The sequence below is a fragment of the Amblyraja radiata genome, chromosome 3 (assembly GCF_010909765.2).
Source record: "Amblyraja radiata isolate CabotCenter1 chromosome 3, sAmbRad1.1.pri, whole genome shotgun sequence".
Lineage (NCBI taxonomy): Eukaryota > Metazoa > Chordata > Chondrichthyes > Rajiformes > Rajidae > Amblyraja > Amblyraja radiata.
Genome location: NC_045958.1, coordinates 60183919 through 60200330, shown reverse-complemented (window position 1 = coordinate 60200330; position 16412 = coordinate 60183919). Strand labels below are relative to the sequence as shown.

At 44.1% G+C, this 16412-nt stretch overlaps 1 protein-coding gene across 1 annotated transcript in view; it reads right to left on the bottom strand.

Annotated features, from left to right (window-relative positions):
• Positions 1–7718: 7718 nt before the first annotated feature.
• The window catches only part of melk (maternal embryonic leucine zipper kinase), a 78596-nt gene continuing 69902 nt past the window's right edge, over positions 7719–16412 (bottom strand). The window contains exons 17-18 of the mRNA XM_033017872.1: positions 15189–15292; positions 7719–8671 (exon numbers count right to left, since the gene is read on the bottom strand). Coding sequence (XP_032873763.1) covers positions 8494–8671; positions 15189–15292 — 282 coding nt within the window. The 3' untranslated portion in view covers positions 7719–8493. The remainder of the gene's footprint in view (positions 8672–15188; positions 15293–16412) is intronic.

The window sequence follows — 16412 nt, the reverse complement described above, 5'->3', positions numbered from 1 at the left end:
TCACATGGAATTCCTGTACTCTCTGCCTACTTTCTTTTCAGCTGGTCATACTTTCTGCCTGCACCTTAGCTGTGACTACTTCTACATGGGTGGCATGGTGGCGCAGTGGTAGAGTTGCTGCCTTACAGCGCCAGAGATCCTGGTTCGATCCTGATTACGGGTGCTGTCTGCACGGAGTTTGCACATTCTCCCTGTGATCTGTGTGGGTTTTCTCCAAGTGCTTTGGTTTCCTCCCACAATCCAAAGATGTCCAGGTTTGTAGGTCAATTGCCTTCAGTAAATTGTATTCTTCCTAGTTTCACCTGTTTCAGTCCTTAAGGGTCCAACTTTGGTCTTAACTATTTTTTTCCTCTTCACATACTTAAAGAAGCTTTTACTATCCTCCTTTATATTCTAGGCTAGCTTACCGTCGTACCTCATCTTTTCTCCCTGCATTGCCTTTTTAGTTATCTTCTGTTGCTCTTTAAAAGTCACCCATTCCTCTGGCTTCCCGCTCATTTTTGCTATGTTATACTTCTCTTTTATTTTTATACTGTCCTTGACTTCTTTTATCAGACACAGTTGCCCCTTACTTCCCTTGAAATCTTTCTTCCTCTATGGAATGAACTGAACCTGCACCTTCTGTATTATCCCTAAATGCTTTAAGACTGCTACCATCGTGCCTGTACCCAAAAAAACAGCCATTACCAGCTTGAATGACTATAGACCTGTTGCTCTCACTTCAACGGTGATGAAGTGTTTTGAACGGCTGGTCCTGGCCCACATTAAGTCCTCACTCCCATCCACCCTGGATCAGCATCAGTTTGCATATAGAGCTAATAGGTCAACGGAGGATGCCATCAACATAGCTCTACATTCTGCACTGACACATCTGGAGCGTCCTGGCTCATATGTGAGGATGTTATTTGTAGATTTTAGTTCTGCATTTAATACAATCATCCCCAGCAGAATGGTGGACAAACTGTCTGATCTGGGTGTTAATGCAAACACATGCGGATGGATTAAGGACTTTTTAACAGATCGCCCACAGACTGTCAGGATGGGGTCCAATACTCCCCAGTCCTGACGCTCAGCACAGGAGCGCCACAAGGTTGTGTGCTGAGTCCCATCTTGTATACAATATACACTTATGACTGTATACCAACACACAGTACAAACAGGATATCAAGTTTGCGGACGACACGACTGTGGTGGGACTGATAAACAACAACGACGAGTCTGCCTACAGGGATGAAGTCCAAAAACGGACTGTCTGGTGTACCAAAAACAACCTGGTACTCAACCCATCAAAGACAAAAGAGCTGGTCGTTGACTTCAGGAGGAAGAGGAGAGAGGAACCTGCTCCCTTATACATCAAAGGAGACATGGTGGAGAGAGTCACTGGCTTTAAGTTCCTGGGAATAAACATCTCCCAGGACCTCAAATGGCAAATGAACACCGTCACTCTCGTGAAGAAGTCACATCAGCGGCTGTATTACCTGAGGTCTCTGCGGAGAGCAAACGTCTCACAGCCGCTGCTGCTGTCCTTCTACCGATGCGCCGTGGAAAGTATCCTCACCTATGGAATCCTGGTGTGGTTTGCTAGCTGTACTGTGGCTGAGAGGAGGGCGCTGCAGGGAATTATAAAAACTGCGCAGAGCATTACAAACGCCCAACTGCCCTCCTTGGATGACATATATAGGGCCCGATGCTTGTGCCGGGCCACAAATATCAAGCAGGACACATCCCACCCTGCCAACCACCTTTTTACTCTGCTACCCTCTGGGAGGCGATTCAGGTCTCTGAAGGCTCGCACCGGTAGACTAAAAAATAGTTTCTACCCATGTGCGATAAAAGAGCTTAATTCCAACAGAGAACGCTGGGGAAGCAAAATGTAATTCCAAGAAATGCCGCCAAATTCTTTTAAATTATTTTAAAATACCTATTTATTATTTACTAATAAGTGTACATATGTGTTAATGGTTGTCGTGTTTGTATTTTTTTTAATTGGAGGAGATGTAATGGAATTCCGTTGCACAGTATTGTGCAATGACAATAAACGTATTCATTCTTTCCGAGAAATACCTGCCATTGTTGTTTCACCGTCATCCCTGCTAGGGTATCTTTCCAGTCAACTTTGGCCAGCTCCTCCCTCATGGTTCCATAGTCCCCTTTGTTCAACTGTAATACTGACACTTCCGATTTCCCCTTCTCCCTCTCAAATTGTAAATTAAAACATCATATTATGGTCATTACCTCCTAATGGCTCCTTTACCTTGAGTTCCCTTATCAAATCTGGTTCATTACACAACACAAAATCCAGAATTGCCTTCTCCCTGATAGGCTCCAGTACAAGCTGCTCTAAGAATCCATTACGGAGGCACTCCACAAAGTCCCTTTCTTGGGGTCCAACACCAACCTGATTTTTCCAGTCTACCTGCATGTTGAAATCTCCCATAACAACCGTAGCATTACCTTTGCGACATGCCAATTTTAACTCTTGATTTAACTTGCACCCTATATCCAGGCTACTGTTTGGGGGCCTGTAGATAACTCCCATTAGGGTCTTTTTACCCTTACAATTCCTCAGCTCTATCCATACTGACTTTACATCTCCCGATTTTATGTCACCCCTCGCAAGGGACTGAATTTCATTCCTCACCAACAGAGCTAACCCACCCCATCTGCCCACCTGTCTGCCTTTTCGATAGGACGTATACCCTTGAATATTCAGTTCCCAGCTCTGGCCCTCTTGCAGCCATGTCTCTGCAATTCCCACAACATCATACTTGTCAATTTCTAAGTGAGCCTCAGGCTCATCCACTTTATTTCTTATACTTCGTGCATTCATATATACTTTTAATCCATTACTCCCCTCACCCTTCACATCGATTCCTATTTCACTTGGATTTACTCTCCTACCCCTTCCTGAGCTTTCTGCCCCATTAATTCTGGTGTCTTTCTTAACTTTTCTTATATTCTCTTTCCCTTTAACTCCATCCTTATATCTCCAGTTTGTCTCCTCCTCCCCCCCTCCCCCCCCCCACTATTTAGTTTAAACACACCCGTGTAGCAGTGGCAAACCTGCCTGTCAGAATGCTGATCCCCTCCTGTTATGGTGCAACCCGTCCTTTTTGTACAATTTACCCTTCCCCAAAACAGATCCCAATGATCTAAGAATCCAAATCACTGCCTCCCGCACCAGCACCTCAGCCACATATTCAGATCCCCCATCTCCCTGTTCCTGCCCTCACCAACACGAGGAACTGGAAGCAAACCGGAGATATCCACACTGGAATTCCTGCTTTTCAGCCTTCTTCCGAGTTCTCTGAAGTCACGCTGCAGTATATTTACTCTTCCTCCCGCTGTCATTTGTGCCGACATGCAGTACCACTTCCGGCTGCTCCCCATTACCCTTGAGGATGCTCTGCAATCGGTCCGTGACGTCCTGGATCCTGGCACCAGGGAGGCAACACACTATCCTTGACTCCCACCTGTTGCCGCAGAAACCCGTCTGTACCTCTCACGATGTAGTCCCCGACTAGCATGGCTCTGCCGACGTCTGTCTCTTCGGTTTTGCCTCAGTGTCACCTTTTGACTGGCAAACCTGTCCCCCACTCATAATGGCAGTCTTCTGTCCCGACAGTTTCTGTCCCGAGGGTGAACCTGTTTTCAAGAGATACATCCCCTGGGATCTTCTGTACTCCAAGCTTCCTTTCCTTCTCCATCGTCACCCACCTTCTCTTCCTGCATCTTGGGTGTAACGATCTTACTGTAGGTCCTATCCAGGAAACACTCATTTTCCCGGATGATTCCCGAGGTGATCGAGTTGCTTCTCCAGTGCCCCAACACGATCATTCAGGAGCTGAACCTGGACTCAGTTTCCACAGTTGTAGCAGCCAGAGGCACCTTTAGGTTCTCTCTAGTTCAGGATGGTCATGTGTGATACCTTTGTGATACAAATGTTACTTTCCACTTACCAGTCTATGCCTGAATGTTGTCTAAAGTCTTGAGGTAGACCCAACATGCATGAAGTATTTACTGAAGAGTTGCAAATGAAATTGAACATTGTGCAATCTTCAATAAACATCACCACCTCTGAACTTATGGTGGAGGAAGTGTCATTGATAAAATGGCTGAAGAAGGTTGGGTTTAAATCACCCTGAGGAACTCCTATATTGGTAGTTGATCATCCCAACCTCCACCATCAATGTCCTCACCCCTGGAATTCAATAATTTGGACCACAATTGGACAAAGTATGTCATAAGTTTTATCTATTGTCGGGTGTTGAAACCAGATTCAACTTTAAGTACAGAAAATAAAAACATTAAAATGAAAAAAATTAAACCACCTGTTTTGAAGGTGGAAAAAGGGGAAGAGTTTTACTGAAGTGTATGGAACTGGGTTATAGTAAATATATCCAGGCTCTTAGCTCAACATTATACAAAATGCCCCTGGGATGGATTGCAGTAGTGCTGGAGTGAAAGATCAGGTCTATCAGCACCCATCGACTGGCATATTTCATGCTCTGAAGTGTCGGTACGGAAGTCCGGAACATGTTGCCCCACAATTTCCAGTCAGCTGCCGTTCTGGAAAGCCACAAGCTAACCATTAGTTTAGTCCAGACTATCATTTGCCAATGATCTGAAGTATTAACATTTTTATAATTTCTGAAGAAGCTGTGAATCCCAAACACCTTATCGAACATAGAACAGTACTGCACAGGAATAAGGCCCTCAGCACAATGTTTATGCTAATCATGACGCAATACATACACGTCTGCCTGCATGTGGTTTACATCCCTTAATTCCCTCCCTGTTTATGCATCTAAATGCCTCTTAAACCTTCCTATCATATCTGCTTCATCTTCCTGGCAGTACATTTCAGATATCTACCACTGTGTAAAGAAACATACCTTTATGTCGCTGTTCGACTTACCCACTCTTACCTTAGAGCTATGCCCTCTAGTATTTGATATTTCCACATTGGGAAATAAGACTTTGATCATTTAACTTGTTTATGCCTCTCATAATTTTATAAACTTCTATTGTCAAGCTGATTTGGGAAAAAAATCTACCAAGTTTCCATGGATCTCACCTGCTTTAATCCTTTGGTCTAGCCTACCAAGAGACCTTGTCAAATGTCAATGCATACAACACCCACTGCCCTACCATCAATCATCTTCATCATCTCCTCAAAAAAACTCAATTTTGTAAGACATGACTTCCCTGCACAAGGCAATATAAAGTCCCTAATGTGTCTATGTTCTTCCACTTGTGAGTAGATCCTATCTCCATGAATCTTCTCCAAAAAGTCTCTTACCACTGATGTAAGGATCACTGGCCTATAAGTTACAGGCTTGTCTTCAGTCCCCTTTTTAAATAGGGAACATTAATTATTCTCCTGTCCTTTGGGATCTCACATTAGCTAAAGAGGATACTTAGATTGCTGTTAAATTCCCAGCAAACTCCTCTCTGGCTTCTCAATAATCTGGGGTAGATCCAATTAAGCTCTGGGGATTTAACCACCTTATTCCTTTTCAAGAAACTCAACACAATCTCCTTCTTGACATCAACATTCCCCTAGTAGAACATCTTGGTGCAGGTCAGGGAAGATAGAGTTGGCCATTTGGTTGATATTGAACAAAATGGTTTTATTCTTGGGTGACATTAGTCATAGGTAATTGTCACCATGCACTCACTTAGTCTAACTGCAGGGGGTACTGATGTCATTGACCCTTTGCACCTTGCAATCAGAGGAGGTTTCGGTGACTAGGCTTCCATTTGCACACAACCAAGCCAAAAGTCACAAGTCTGTATTGTGATAAATTCTTAAAATTTAAGAATTTTAAAGTGTCTCTGACATTCCAACATTAAAAGAATCATTAATATTGAAATAATGGTTCCCTTTGCCGCCTAACCCAGCTTAGAATTCCCATTGAAAGCAATAGGGTCAGTTATTCTAGGTTTGACCCCATTCCACATAGAATAGAGCAACAGCATGTATTGCCAGATGCAGCTGGATTTGTGGCCAATCAGGTCAGGTAACACATTAATGTTTAAGGCGAGGTGTTCAGGTAAAAATAACCTGAAAAACATACGGTATCTTTTTCCACAGATGCTGTCCGAACTGTTGAGTATTTCCAGCATTTTGTTCCGATTTAAAATTTCCAGGAATCTGCAGGATTGTCCTTCTGCTTTCTTTTAGTGTGAAAGTATTGCCAAGTACCAACTTTCTAACACAGGACAGAAATTTATGATAAATATAGACAGAATTTAGTTTGGATATGTACAACTATTCTTGATATTACATTTTAATACCTGTAATAATAAAAGTATCCAAGGTAGCTCAGCATTGTCAAATAGAATTTTACTGAGTAGCATATAAAGATGACCAAAAGATTGGTCTAAACAGTACATTTTTAAAGTCCTGAAAGAAAAAAAATCTGATGTTGAGAAAAGGTTTAGATCAATATATTACTTAAATTTGAGAATGGCCAAGAGGCTAGTAGCAGAGGAACAACAGATGCTCGAGGTAAGGGTTAAGGGGGGTGGATAGAGTGTAAGTACAGTGCATGAATTAAAATGGGAAGTTATAAATACAAGAAAGTGGTACAATTATTAACTGAGTGGTTATTTCCTACTTGCTTAAACTTGCATTAATTCAAGTTAGACATCCAAGCCCACATTGATGCCAATATGGCATAAAAAAAGTAGAGAAAATAAAAAGTTTATGTAAACACTGATTTCCATTTAGAATTGTTGCTAATTTCTTGTTTACGGCATTTTAAGAGAGAAAGCAGCAGACTAAATTTGGATTTATCTGTATTGGCAAAATGTGTTATTTTATCCTTGGGGAATGTATGCAAGATTATGCAACATAGTATAACCTCTATGAACTAAATATTCAGTAGTACTAGATATTCATACCACTGCTGAGAACTGTCACACACTAAGTGGCCTTGCACTACATGCTAAATATGTAAATTGGTGTGCTCATTCATCACTTCGTTGATTGTCATAAAAATCAGATTTATCTTAACTTTATAGTTCTGCGATTAGCTGAAGTGTGCCTGAGCACCGTAAACAGATCTCAATACTGTAAATTTAATCAGACACTTTCATATCCTCCGCAATTGCTCCAAGACCTTTAACCATTCAAGAATGGTACAATTTTTTGGCTGTTATGCCAGTCAATTTATTGTATACCGTTTAATCAAAACAAACTGTATAATGTAAATCAGCAACAGGAAATATTTAAGCAGGTAAAAAGGAAACATAGGACATACTCTACAGGTAAAATGTGCTATCAACATCGTCACTGCACCCTTTAATAGTTACTGTCACAAGTTACTGATAAGCTGGAAACAGCTTCCAGAGACAATTTCCTTGTGTCATGTCAGTCCATTTTAGATCATTAGTTTGTAAATACAAAATTTCATTTAACATTCAGAAAGACAGGCAAGTTATTTAAATCAACTTAATTTTATGCAACATACTGAGTGTATAGTTCAACTGTGGTAACCGCAGCTGTGACTCTTTTAACGATCCCAATAAATCCTCTTTAAATCACAGACAGGAAGAGAATTATGCAAATGATATATTAAGCAATCTTTGACTGAATGCAGTGTTCTGTGAATGCTGGATTTTCAACAAAAAAAAATTGGAATAGTCACGTCTGCAAATTATAAAATTAACAATTAAGATTCAAGACTAATATGGCTTATTACGAAGAAAACCAGAAAGAAAATTTACAAGTTTATTAAGGAATTACAGCATAGCCTACTTCATACAGATAAGGTACACCATTTACAAATTACACAAGTTACATGATGATTCCAAAAAATATAAAATGTAAAAGTTATTATAAACAACTACTATAGAACAATGTGGTTCATTTATTCATGTTTTTTTAAATATGTATTAATTATGTCAATTTTTAGCTTGTGAAGTTTACCTTAATATTGGCAATGGCAATTTAATTTAAAATTGAATTTAAATTTGCTCCATTTCAAACTTCTATGATGATGTTTGACCATCATACATATAATTATTCTTATTTGACATACAAATGATTCTTAAAATTCACTCACTTGTGGCTAATTCAAGTTAGGAAGATCACACTTTAGCATAATTTATTATGTATATAGAGCGAGGAACACAGACGACTCAGTACATCCTTTCTCAGCCTACATGATTGATACATTACAGGGATCCTCTCAGCTGACAGTGTCCCAAAGTTGAAGTAAAGATATAATTAGTTTTTTTTTAAAAGAAAACTAATCCCTAAAAAGGGATATCCTCTGCATGCACACATTTTCAAAACAATTTGTTTGTTGTGGTCAGTGTAGGCTAGGTAAGCAGCTAGGTTAAATTAAACTGAAAAAAAAAAAAATGTTTAAGCTAGTGTCATTAAAATAGTAAATGCTACAAGATAATGCTATAATAACAAAGTATTCCTTTAATAACAGTTCAAGATTAAAAAAGACTTAAACCAATTAAAATTTTGACCAGTTAGATGTTGGAACTGGATAAAATATCTTCAACTAAGCGTTTGTAAACCCAGGCATCACCCTTTAGTCGCTGTCTTCTGATACCAATCACTTCAGGCTTGCTGAGCTGACATATCTCCAGTTCAAACTGCATAGTGACCTTTCCAAAGTCTGACCTAGTCCGGCATTTTAAAGTATAGCTGATGGAGAACAAGGTAATGATTATACAGTATGAATACGGAATCATAAAATACAGATTATTTTAAAATTCTGTTATTGCAAAATTAATTCAGCTCAAGGAAATTGGCTTAATGCAGCTAATGAGAAAAGTATGAAAGAAATAGATTGAAGTATGCAGTTTATAAATCATCCATTGAATGACTATCATTCCTTGGATGCACACGCACAGAAGATTTTTATGCTGTGACCACATTAAGTTTAGTCAAAACAGATAGAAGTAAGTCATTTAAAAGCTCAATCTCATCAAGGTTCATGCTGTACTTTAATTGGTGTGCGGCATGATTCAGGAGACATTAACTAGTGATATTATTGCTTTGTAATCACTCCCAATTACCTGCTTTGTTTTTTTTTAAATGACAGAAGACAATTCTCCATATTGTTATGCTAAGAATTATTAAGCCTATTATATTTGAAGCCCATTAATTGATTAAAAATATTTTACAAGGTAACATAACAAAATCCTCAAAATAACTGAAGATAACATAAAATATGCTGAAACCGAGAATAGAATTTCCACGAATAAAATGACCGATTCTGGTGCAAATTACACCCAAAATTGTTTCTATTTTGAAGAATATATTTTCTTCACTTTCCCACCCCCTCCAGAGTTTTCACTCAAACACAATTGTGAACTATCAAATACAAATCTCCCAAAAATAAAGATTGCACTACCACGTATGGTTGAAATATCACAGATGTATTCAAGTTAAAGTAAAAAAGCACAGGAGGAATCTACTCATGTGCAACACTCAATTAGTGCTCTTGAAAGCAATGTGAAAGAAGAAAGACAATACAATTATTTTGGAATGCATTCATCCAGATAGCAATGTTAAATGACCTACAAGTATTAGCAGATCCTTAATAATATTTTGGAAATTGAAAAGCTCTCCACACCATGTTCACGGGTAGAAGTTAATGCAACTTACAACCAAAGGTTTATTTTACAAAAGTATTCTCAATGTTGCAACCATGTCTAAATGTTGGTCCATGGAGTAATTAATACAATAGCACCATCTAGAGGAAGCAAAATAACCTGATTTCCTGAAAGCTGAGAATGGAAAGGAGACATAAAAAATGTAAGATATGCTAACAAAAACACAAGCCATGCGCTGACCTACCATAACAGATTTTCCAAACGAGGAGTTTAATAAAGAACTAGATCGTGCGGACCCGTTGGGTCCCATTCCCCCAATGCAATATTCCACCACTCTCCCTCACCTCCCCCACTGCCCTACGACCTGCGGCATCACACACTAACCACCCCCCACACACACACTAACCCCCCCCCCCCCATACACACACACTAACCCTCCCCCCTTGATATTATATTAATATTATTCATTCGCTCCTTTTACCCCATCCCCCGCCCTATCCACTCACGCATAGCCCCTAACTGCGCAGGTGCGGCTAGAGAGGGAGAGGGGTAGAGCGGGCAGAGAGAGTGGGCAGAGAGAGGGGGCAGAGGCAGAGAGGAGGCAGAGGCAGAAAAGAGGCAGAGGCAGAGAGGAGGCGGAGGCAGAGAGGAGGCGGAGGCAGAGAGGAGGCGGAGGCAGAGAGGAGGCGGAGGCAGAGAGGAGGCGGGGGCAGAGAGGAGGCGGGGGCAGAGAGGAGGCAGGGGCAGAGAGGAGGCAGGGGCAGAGAGGAGGCAGAGGCAGAGAGGAGGCAGAGGCAGAGAGGAGGCAGAGGCAGAGAGGAGGCAGAGGCAGAGGGGGAGGCGGAGAGAGGGGAGGGGGAGAGAGGGGAGGGGGAGAGAGGGGAGGGGGGGGGGGGGGAGGGGGAGAGAGGGGGGGGGAGAGAGGGAGAGAAAGAGAAAGGGGGGGGAGAGGGGGGGGGGGGAGAGGGGAGGGAGAGAGAAGGGGAGATGGGAGGGGGAGAGGGGAGGGAGAGGAGGGAGGGGTGAGGGGGGGGAGGGGAGGGAGGGGAGAGGGGAGGGGGAGAGAGGGGAGGGGAGAGAGGGGAGGGGAGGGGAGGGGGAGGGAGGGGAGGGGGAGATGAGAGAGAGAGGGGGAGGAGAGAGAGAGGGGAGGGGGAGAGAGGGGAGGGGGAGAGAGGGGAGGGGGAGAGAGGGGAGGGGGAGAGAGGGAGGGGGAGAGAGGGGAGGGGGAGAGAGGGGAGGGGGAGAGAGGGGAGGGGGCGAGAGGGGAGGGGGAGAGAGGGGAGGGGGAGAGAGGGGAGGGGGAGAGAGGGGAGGGGGAGAGAGGGGAGGGGGAGAGAGGGGAGGCGGAGAGACCCAAGTCGAGGCGCAAGCGAGTGTTGATCAAAGGAGCGCCGGTTGGGCCGACGCGTCATCAGCAATGATCTTTGGTCGGCCGGCGAGCGAGCGTCGACCAAAGGAGCGCCAGTTGGGCCGAAGCAGTCTTCAACTATGGTCTTTGGTGTTCAGTCGACAGGGTGACTTTTGAACAACGGGGGGAGGAGGGAGGGGTGGGAGGTGACGTCAGTCGCAGCGCGAGCAGATGGCAGGCAGGCAGATCTATTGTCAAGTCATCAGCAAAAAACAGGCGTTTTGATTTCATGGTTTGATCAGATTTGTGAAGATTTTTATTAATAACTCAAGAAATAAAGCATGACATTTTCAGGTAAGTCGATTTTGGGCAGGGGGTAAATCTCTACCAGAATATGTACGTTTTTTCCCGTTCGCGCGTCGTTTTTTCGAGAAGATGTGAAAACACACAAACAAATAAATACACACACACACACACATCCAAGATCAGAGTTTTATAGTTATAATAAGGTTATATAGAAAAATATCCCTGTCACGCAGGAGGTCTGGTCCCCAAATGCAATATTCCACCACTCACCCATAGCCCCCAACTGCGCAGTTGTGGCAAACTGGTTCCCGTTGTGACGCCAGAGATTCCCGTTGTGACGCGAGTCACGGCAACCCTCCCCAAGTGCGCCTCGCCATCCCGCTCCCTACCCCTATCCTCCTCAATTCCCCCTCAGCCCCAGCACTCCCCCTCCTCTTGACCCTCCTTCTTTCCCCTCTCCTCCCCTCCCCCACTCCCTCCCTCACCTCACCCTCCCTCTCCCCTACCCTCAGTCACTCCCTCCCTCTCTACACCCTCCTCTCCCTCAATCTCCCTGGTCCCCACCGCGGCTGACGGGTTCCAGACACAAGTCACTGCAGCCCTCCCCATGTGCCATCCCTCTTCCCACCCCTATTCTCCTCCATTCCCTCATCCACAGCACTTCCTCCTCCTCCTCTTCACCCTCCCTCTTCTTTCCACTCTCCTCCCCATTCCCTCCCTCACCGCTCCCCTTCCCTCAGTCACCCCCTCCCTACCCCCCTTGACGTCATTGTGAGGTGGAAGCTGCTAAAAACTGATTTTTTTAAAATGTAAATGAGATCCCATTGTGATGTCATTGTGGGGTGGAACACTGCTGACACGCAGTTCATGTAAATGAGATCCCATTGTGACTTCATATCCCCCCCCCCCCCCCCCCCCCAGCAACCCTATGGGTCCCACTTGGTCTAGTATATTCCTAAAACTCTCATCCCACACACAAAGTAACTACCCCCCACACACACACAATAACCCCCCCCCTTGATATTATATTAATATTATTCATTTGCTCCTTTTACCCCATCCCCGCCCTATCCACTCACGCATAGCCCACAACTCGCAGGCATGTCAAGAGAGGGAGAGGGGTAGAGAGAGAAGGCAGAGAAAGAGAGAGAAGGGCAGAGACAAAGAGAGAGGGGTAGAGACAGAGAGAGGGTAGAGACAGAGAGAGGGGTAGAGACAGAGAGAGAGGACCAGAGACAGAGAGGGGCGGAGAGAGACAGGGGGGGGAAGAGAGGGGGGGGGGGGGAAGAGAGGGGGGGGGGGAAGAGAGGGGGGGGGAAGAGAGGGGGGGGAAGAGAGGGGGGGGGAAGAGAGGGGGGGGGAAGAGAGGGGGGGGAAGAGAGGGGGGGGGAAGAGAGGGGGGGGGGAAGAGAGGTGGGGGGGGGGGGAGAGGGGGGGGGGGAGAGAGGGGGGGGAGAGGGGGGGGAGAGAGGGGGGGGAGAGAGGGGGGGGGAGAGAGAGTGGGGGGGGAGAGAGAGGGGAGAGAGAGAGGAGAGAGAGGGGAGAGAGAGAGAGAGGGGATAGAGGGGAGAGAGAGAGAGGGGGGAGAGAGAGAGGGAAGAGAGAGTGGGGGAGAGAGAGAGAGGGGGGAGAGAGGGGAGTGAGAGAGAGAGGGGAGTAGAGAGAGAGGGGAGGAGAGAGAGAGGGGAGGAGAGAGGGGAGGAGAGAGAGAGGGGAGGAGAGAGAGAGGGGAGGACAGAGAGGAGAGGAGAGAGAGAGGGGAGGAGAGAGAGGGGGAGAGAGAGAGAGGGGGAGAGAGAGGGGAGGAGAGAGAGAGGGAGAGGGGAGAGAGAGGGAGAGGAGAGAGAGGGGGGAGGAGAGAGAGGGGGGAGGAGAGAGAGGGGGAGGATAGAGAGGGGGAGGGGGAGGATAGAGAGAGAGGGGAGGAGAGAGAGAGAGGGGAGGAGAGAGAGAGAGAGGGGAGGAGGGAGAGAGGGCAGGAGGGAGAGGTGGGGGGGAGAGGAGGAGGGAGGGGGGGAGAGGAGGAGGGAGGGGGGAGAGAGGAGGGGGGGGGGGGGTGAGAGGAGTGGGGAGGGAGGCCCGGGAGCAGCCGGCCAGCGACCATAGGACTGCGAGTTCGGCAGCTTCAGTGCAGGGCCCGACCATCTCCGGCAGCGTCTTTTGAATAATGGGGGGGGGGGGGGGGAAGAAGAGGTGGGTGAGAGGAGGGGGGAAAAAAGGAGGGGGAGGAGGGAGGTGGGGTGACGTCACTCGCAGCGCGTGGAAGAACGGCATGCAGACATGATCTGTACATTTTTGTTTAGTTCATGTAAGGCAGGAGTCTCCAAAATATGGCCCGGGGGACACATCAGGCCCACCACCTGATTTTTCAAGCTCAGATTCGAGTCGGGGAACGCGGCGGCCCGGGGCTGCTCCTAGTGTTGTTACCGGTTAGATCCCTCGAATTGTCAGAGCCGAGACATCACTGGGCCACCATGAAGAAGGGTGCAATGGTGCGGTGGGGGGGGGGGGGGAGGGGTTCGGCGGTGGTCAGAATGGTACGGCTGCGGGTTATAACGTGCCATCGTTCCTCTCTCTTCTCTCTATCTCCCTTTTTTCTCTCTCTCCCTCCCCATTCTCTCTCTCCTTCTCTCTCTCTCCCCATTCTCCCTTCTCTCTCTCTCTCTCTCCTCTCCCTCCTTTCTCTCACTCTCTCCCTCCCTTCTCTCTCTCTTCTCTATCCCTCCCTCCCAGCCACGGCTCCACCCCTCTCTCTCTCGGGGAGACGCGGTGATCAATACAGGGAGGGCCGGGCCACTGATACTAGCCAGTGCCTCCCCAGCCATTGACCTCACCGCACGTCACTGGTATGTGCAATATAATGAAACTTTGGCGGGCAATGCTTTTAGGTTGGACCTGTACCATGTGGATCATACTAATTTCAGGAGCGGTCCTTCCTTTACAGTTCAAAGGTCTCAGAAGATAAGCACTACTTATAAGGAGAACAGGAGAATAAAGGGCTTGTGAAAGATGTAAAAGAACATTTCTTGTCAATTACATTTCCTCAGAATTATCTTGCACCATAACAAAATCAATGCATTTAGTTTCAATTTTACAGTATTATCTGATCTGATTGGATAGCATTCAAAAAAATAATTTTCCCTTTGGTAGAGATAGGTAGCAGTGATAGTGGGAAAGGATTGGAAAGAGGGAATTTCCCCAAATAGGTGATGTAATATGACTATTGAAGAGTTATACGCTGGGTTATATGTAGATAATTTTGTTAAGTGTATAATGTCCTGTCTGCCTATTGGGACATGCCCGGCAGGCCAAACTCTATAAAGAAAAGGTAAAACATAATGGTGGAGGTAGTTGGGGATTAAGGAAAAAATATTCAGTCTGACTTATTCTCAGTCCTTAAGCAGAAAGTCTTGGAAATTTTGGTTATTCAGTAAATGAAGTCACCAAGCAGGCCAACAACCTCACAAAATGAATTGTCAAAAATCACTAACTACCAAATTAAAACAAAGAGAGTTCAGTTTATAGAGCTACGATTGGGATATGTTACAGTTGAAACTAAAATAACAACATTGAAATTTAGCATTAGCTAGTAAACACTTCTATCAACAATTATTAACAATTAATAACAATCTGAACTCAATTTATATTTTTGGGTCAAAGGAGGTTTTATAGAATAACAATGGCTTGTGTGTAAAAGAATTGCATTTTGTATGAGAGAAGTGTTTTTGAAACGTATTTGCAAATATAACCGTACTAATTCACTGATTACAGTGGAAAACATTCAAACTGTGAACCCTGTGAGACGCAAAGAACTATTAACAGTGAGTTTTAGGCTTTTTTTTAGTGCACTGGTACCTTCTTCAGGAGTTATTACCTTAAGTACTTCAACACTGAAACTCTCATTGATACTTTCACTGCAAATTCTCGATTAGTTATAAAAACTTACCCCTTTTGCACAAAGTTTACACGCTTGATAGGTAAAATTCGAATTATTTCATTCAAAACCTCATCTGCATTCAACATGGTCGTTGTTGTCACATTATATTGTGCCTGTAAAAATAAGCATGATGTTACTGCAATTCTGGGCATTGCAGTTTCAACATATGGTGGTATCAAGTCACTGCACCAAATATAGTGTAATTTATTGTCATATATGCACCAATGAGGTACAATAAAAACCTTACTACTTGCATTATCACAGGCATGTGGACTCGGATAACACACAACATAAATTATATAAGATATCGAAAAGGGAAAAGACTAAAAATAACAAGACATTAGTGCAAGACACAGTTAGAAAAAAGTCCAAGGTAGTGCAAAGTTAATCTGTACTGTTCTATCACTAATGGATTTAAATGGCTTAAAATCCAGTTTCCTACTGCTTTAGTTCTGGCAACAGATTTCAGATTTGTTTCAAAGGTCTAAACAAGCTCATAAAAGTATTCTCCTGCATGCTGCCAGCATGTCATCTCACTCCAGCGCTACCTTGAATGGGATTACAAATTCCCAGAAGTTTCTCTATTTTAACCAACAGACATTGAACACAAAGAAGGGTGTCGACCCGAAACATCACCCATTCCTTCTCTCCAGAAATGCTGCATGTCCTGCTGAGTTACTCCAGTTTTTTGTGTCTATCCAAGTCTGTAATAATTGATTTAATTGAATTAAGTTTGTAAAATCAACCACATGAATTTTAAGAATCCATTGGAAAATAATGGATAATACTGCCAGAGAAAATAGATATTGAAATCTTGGATAATCCCCAAATGAATAAATATTTAAAGTAAATCAGGTTGGAATGATTAGAGCATCCACATTATTCTAAAACAAATTACTTTAAGAGTTCTTGGGATAATGGTGAGAATTACTCTCTATACCAGACTATTATATCAAACCAGATTACATTGCTGCAAGACCAGTGAAAATTCAAGCAGCATGTTGGTCAGCATTTCAGGTAGTATAGCTCAAAAATGAACTGTATACTTGAGATATTATCTTGTGTCTTCAGTCTCACAGGACTGATTTAATGCAAGATGTAAGTTGCGATATTTTCCCCATTAGACATTCCCATTTGATAATACAGACTTTGATGCTCAGTACTAATCTGTTACAAATTATAATAATTGCATTCATATCTTTCTTCCACACCCCATTTATGAAGACAATTCAA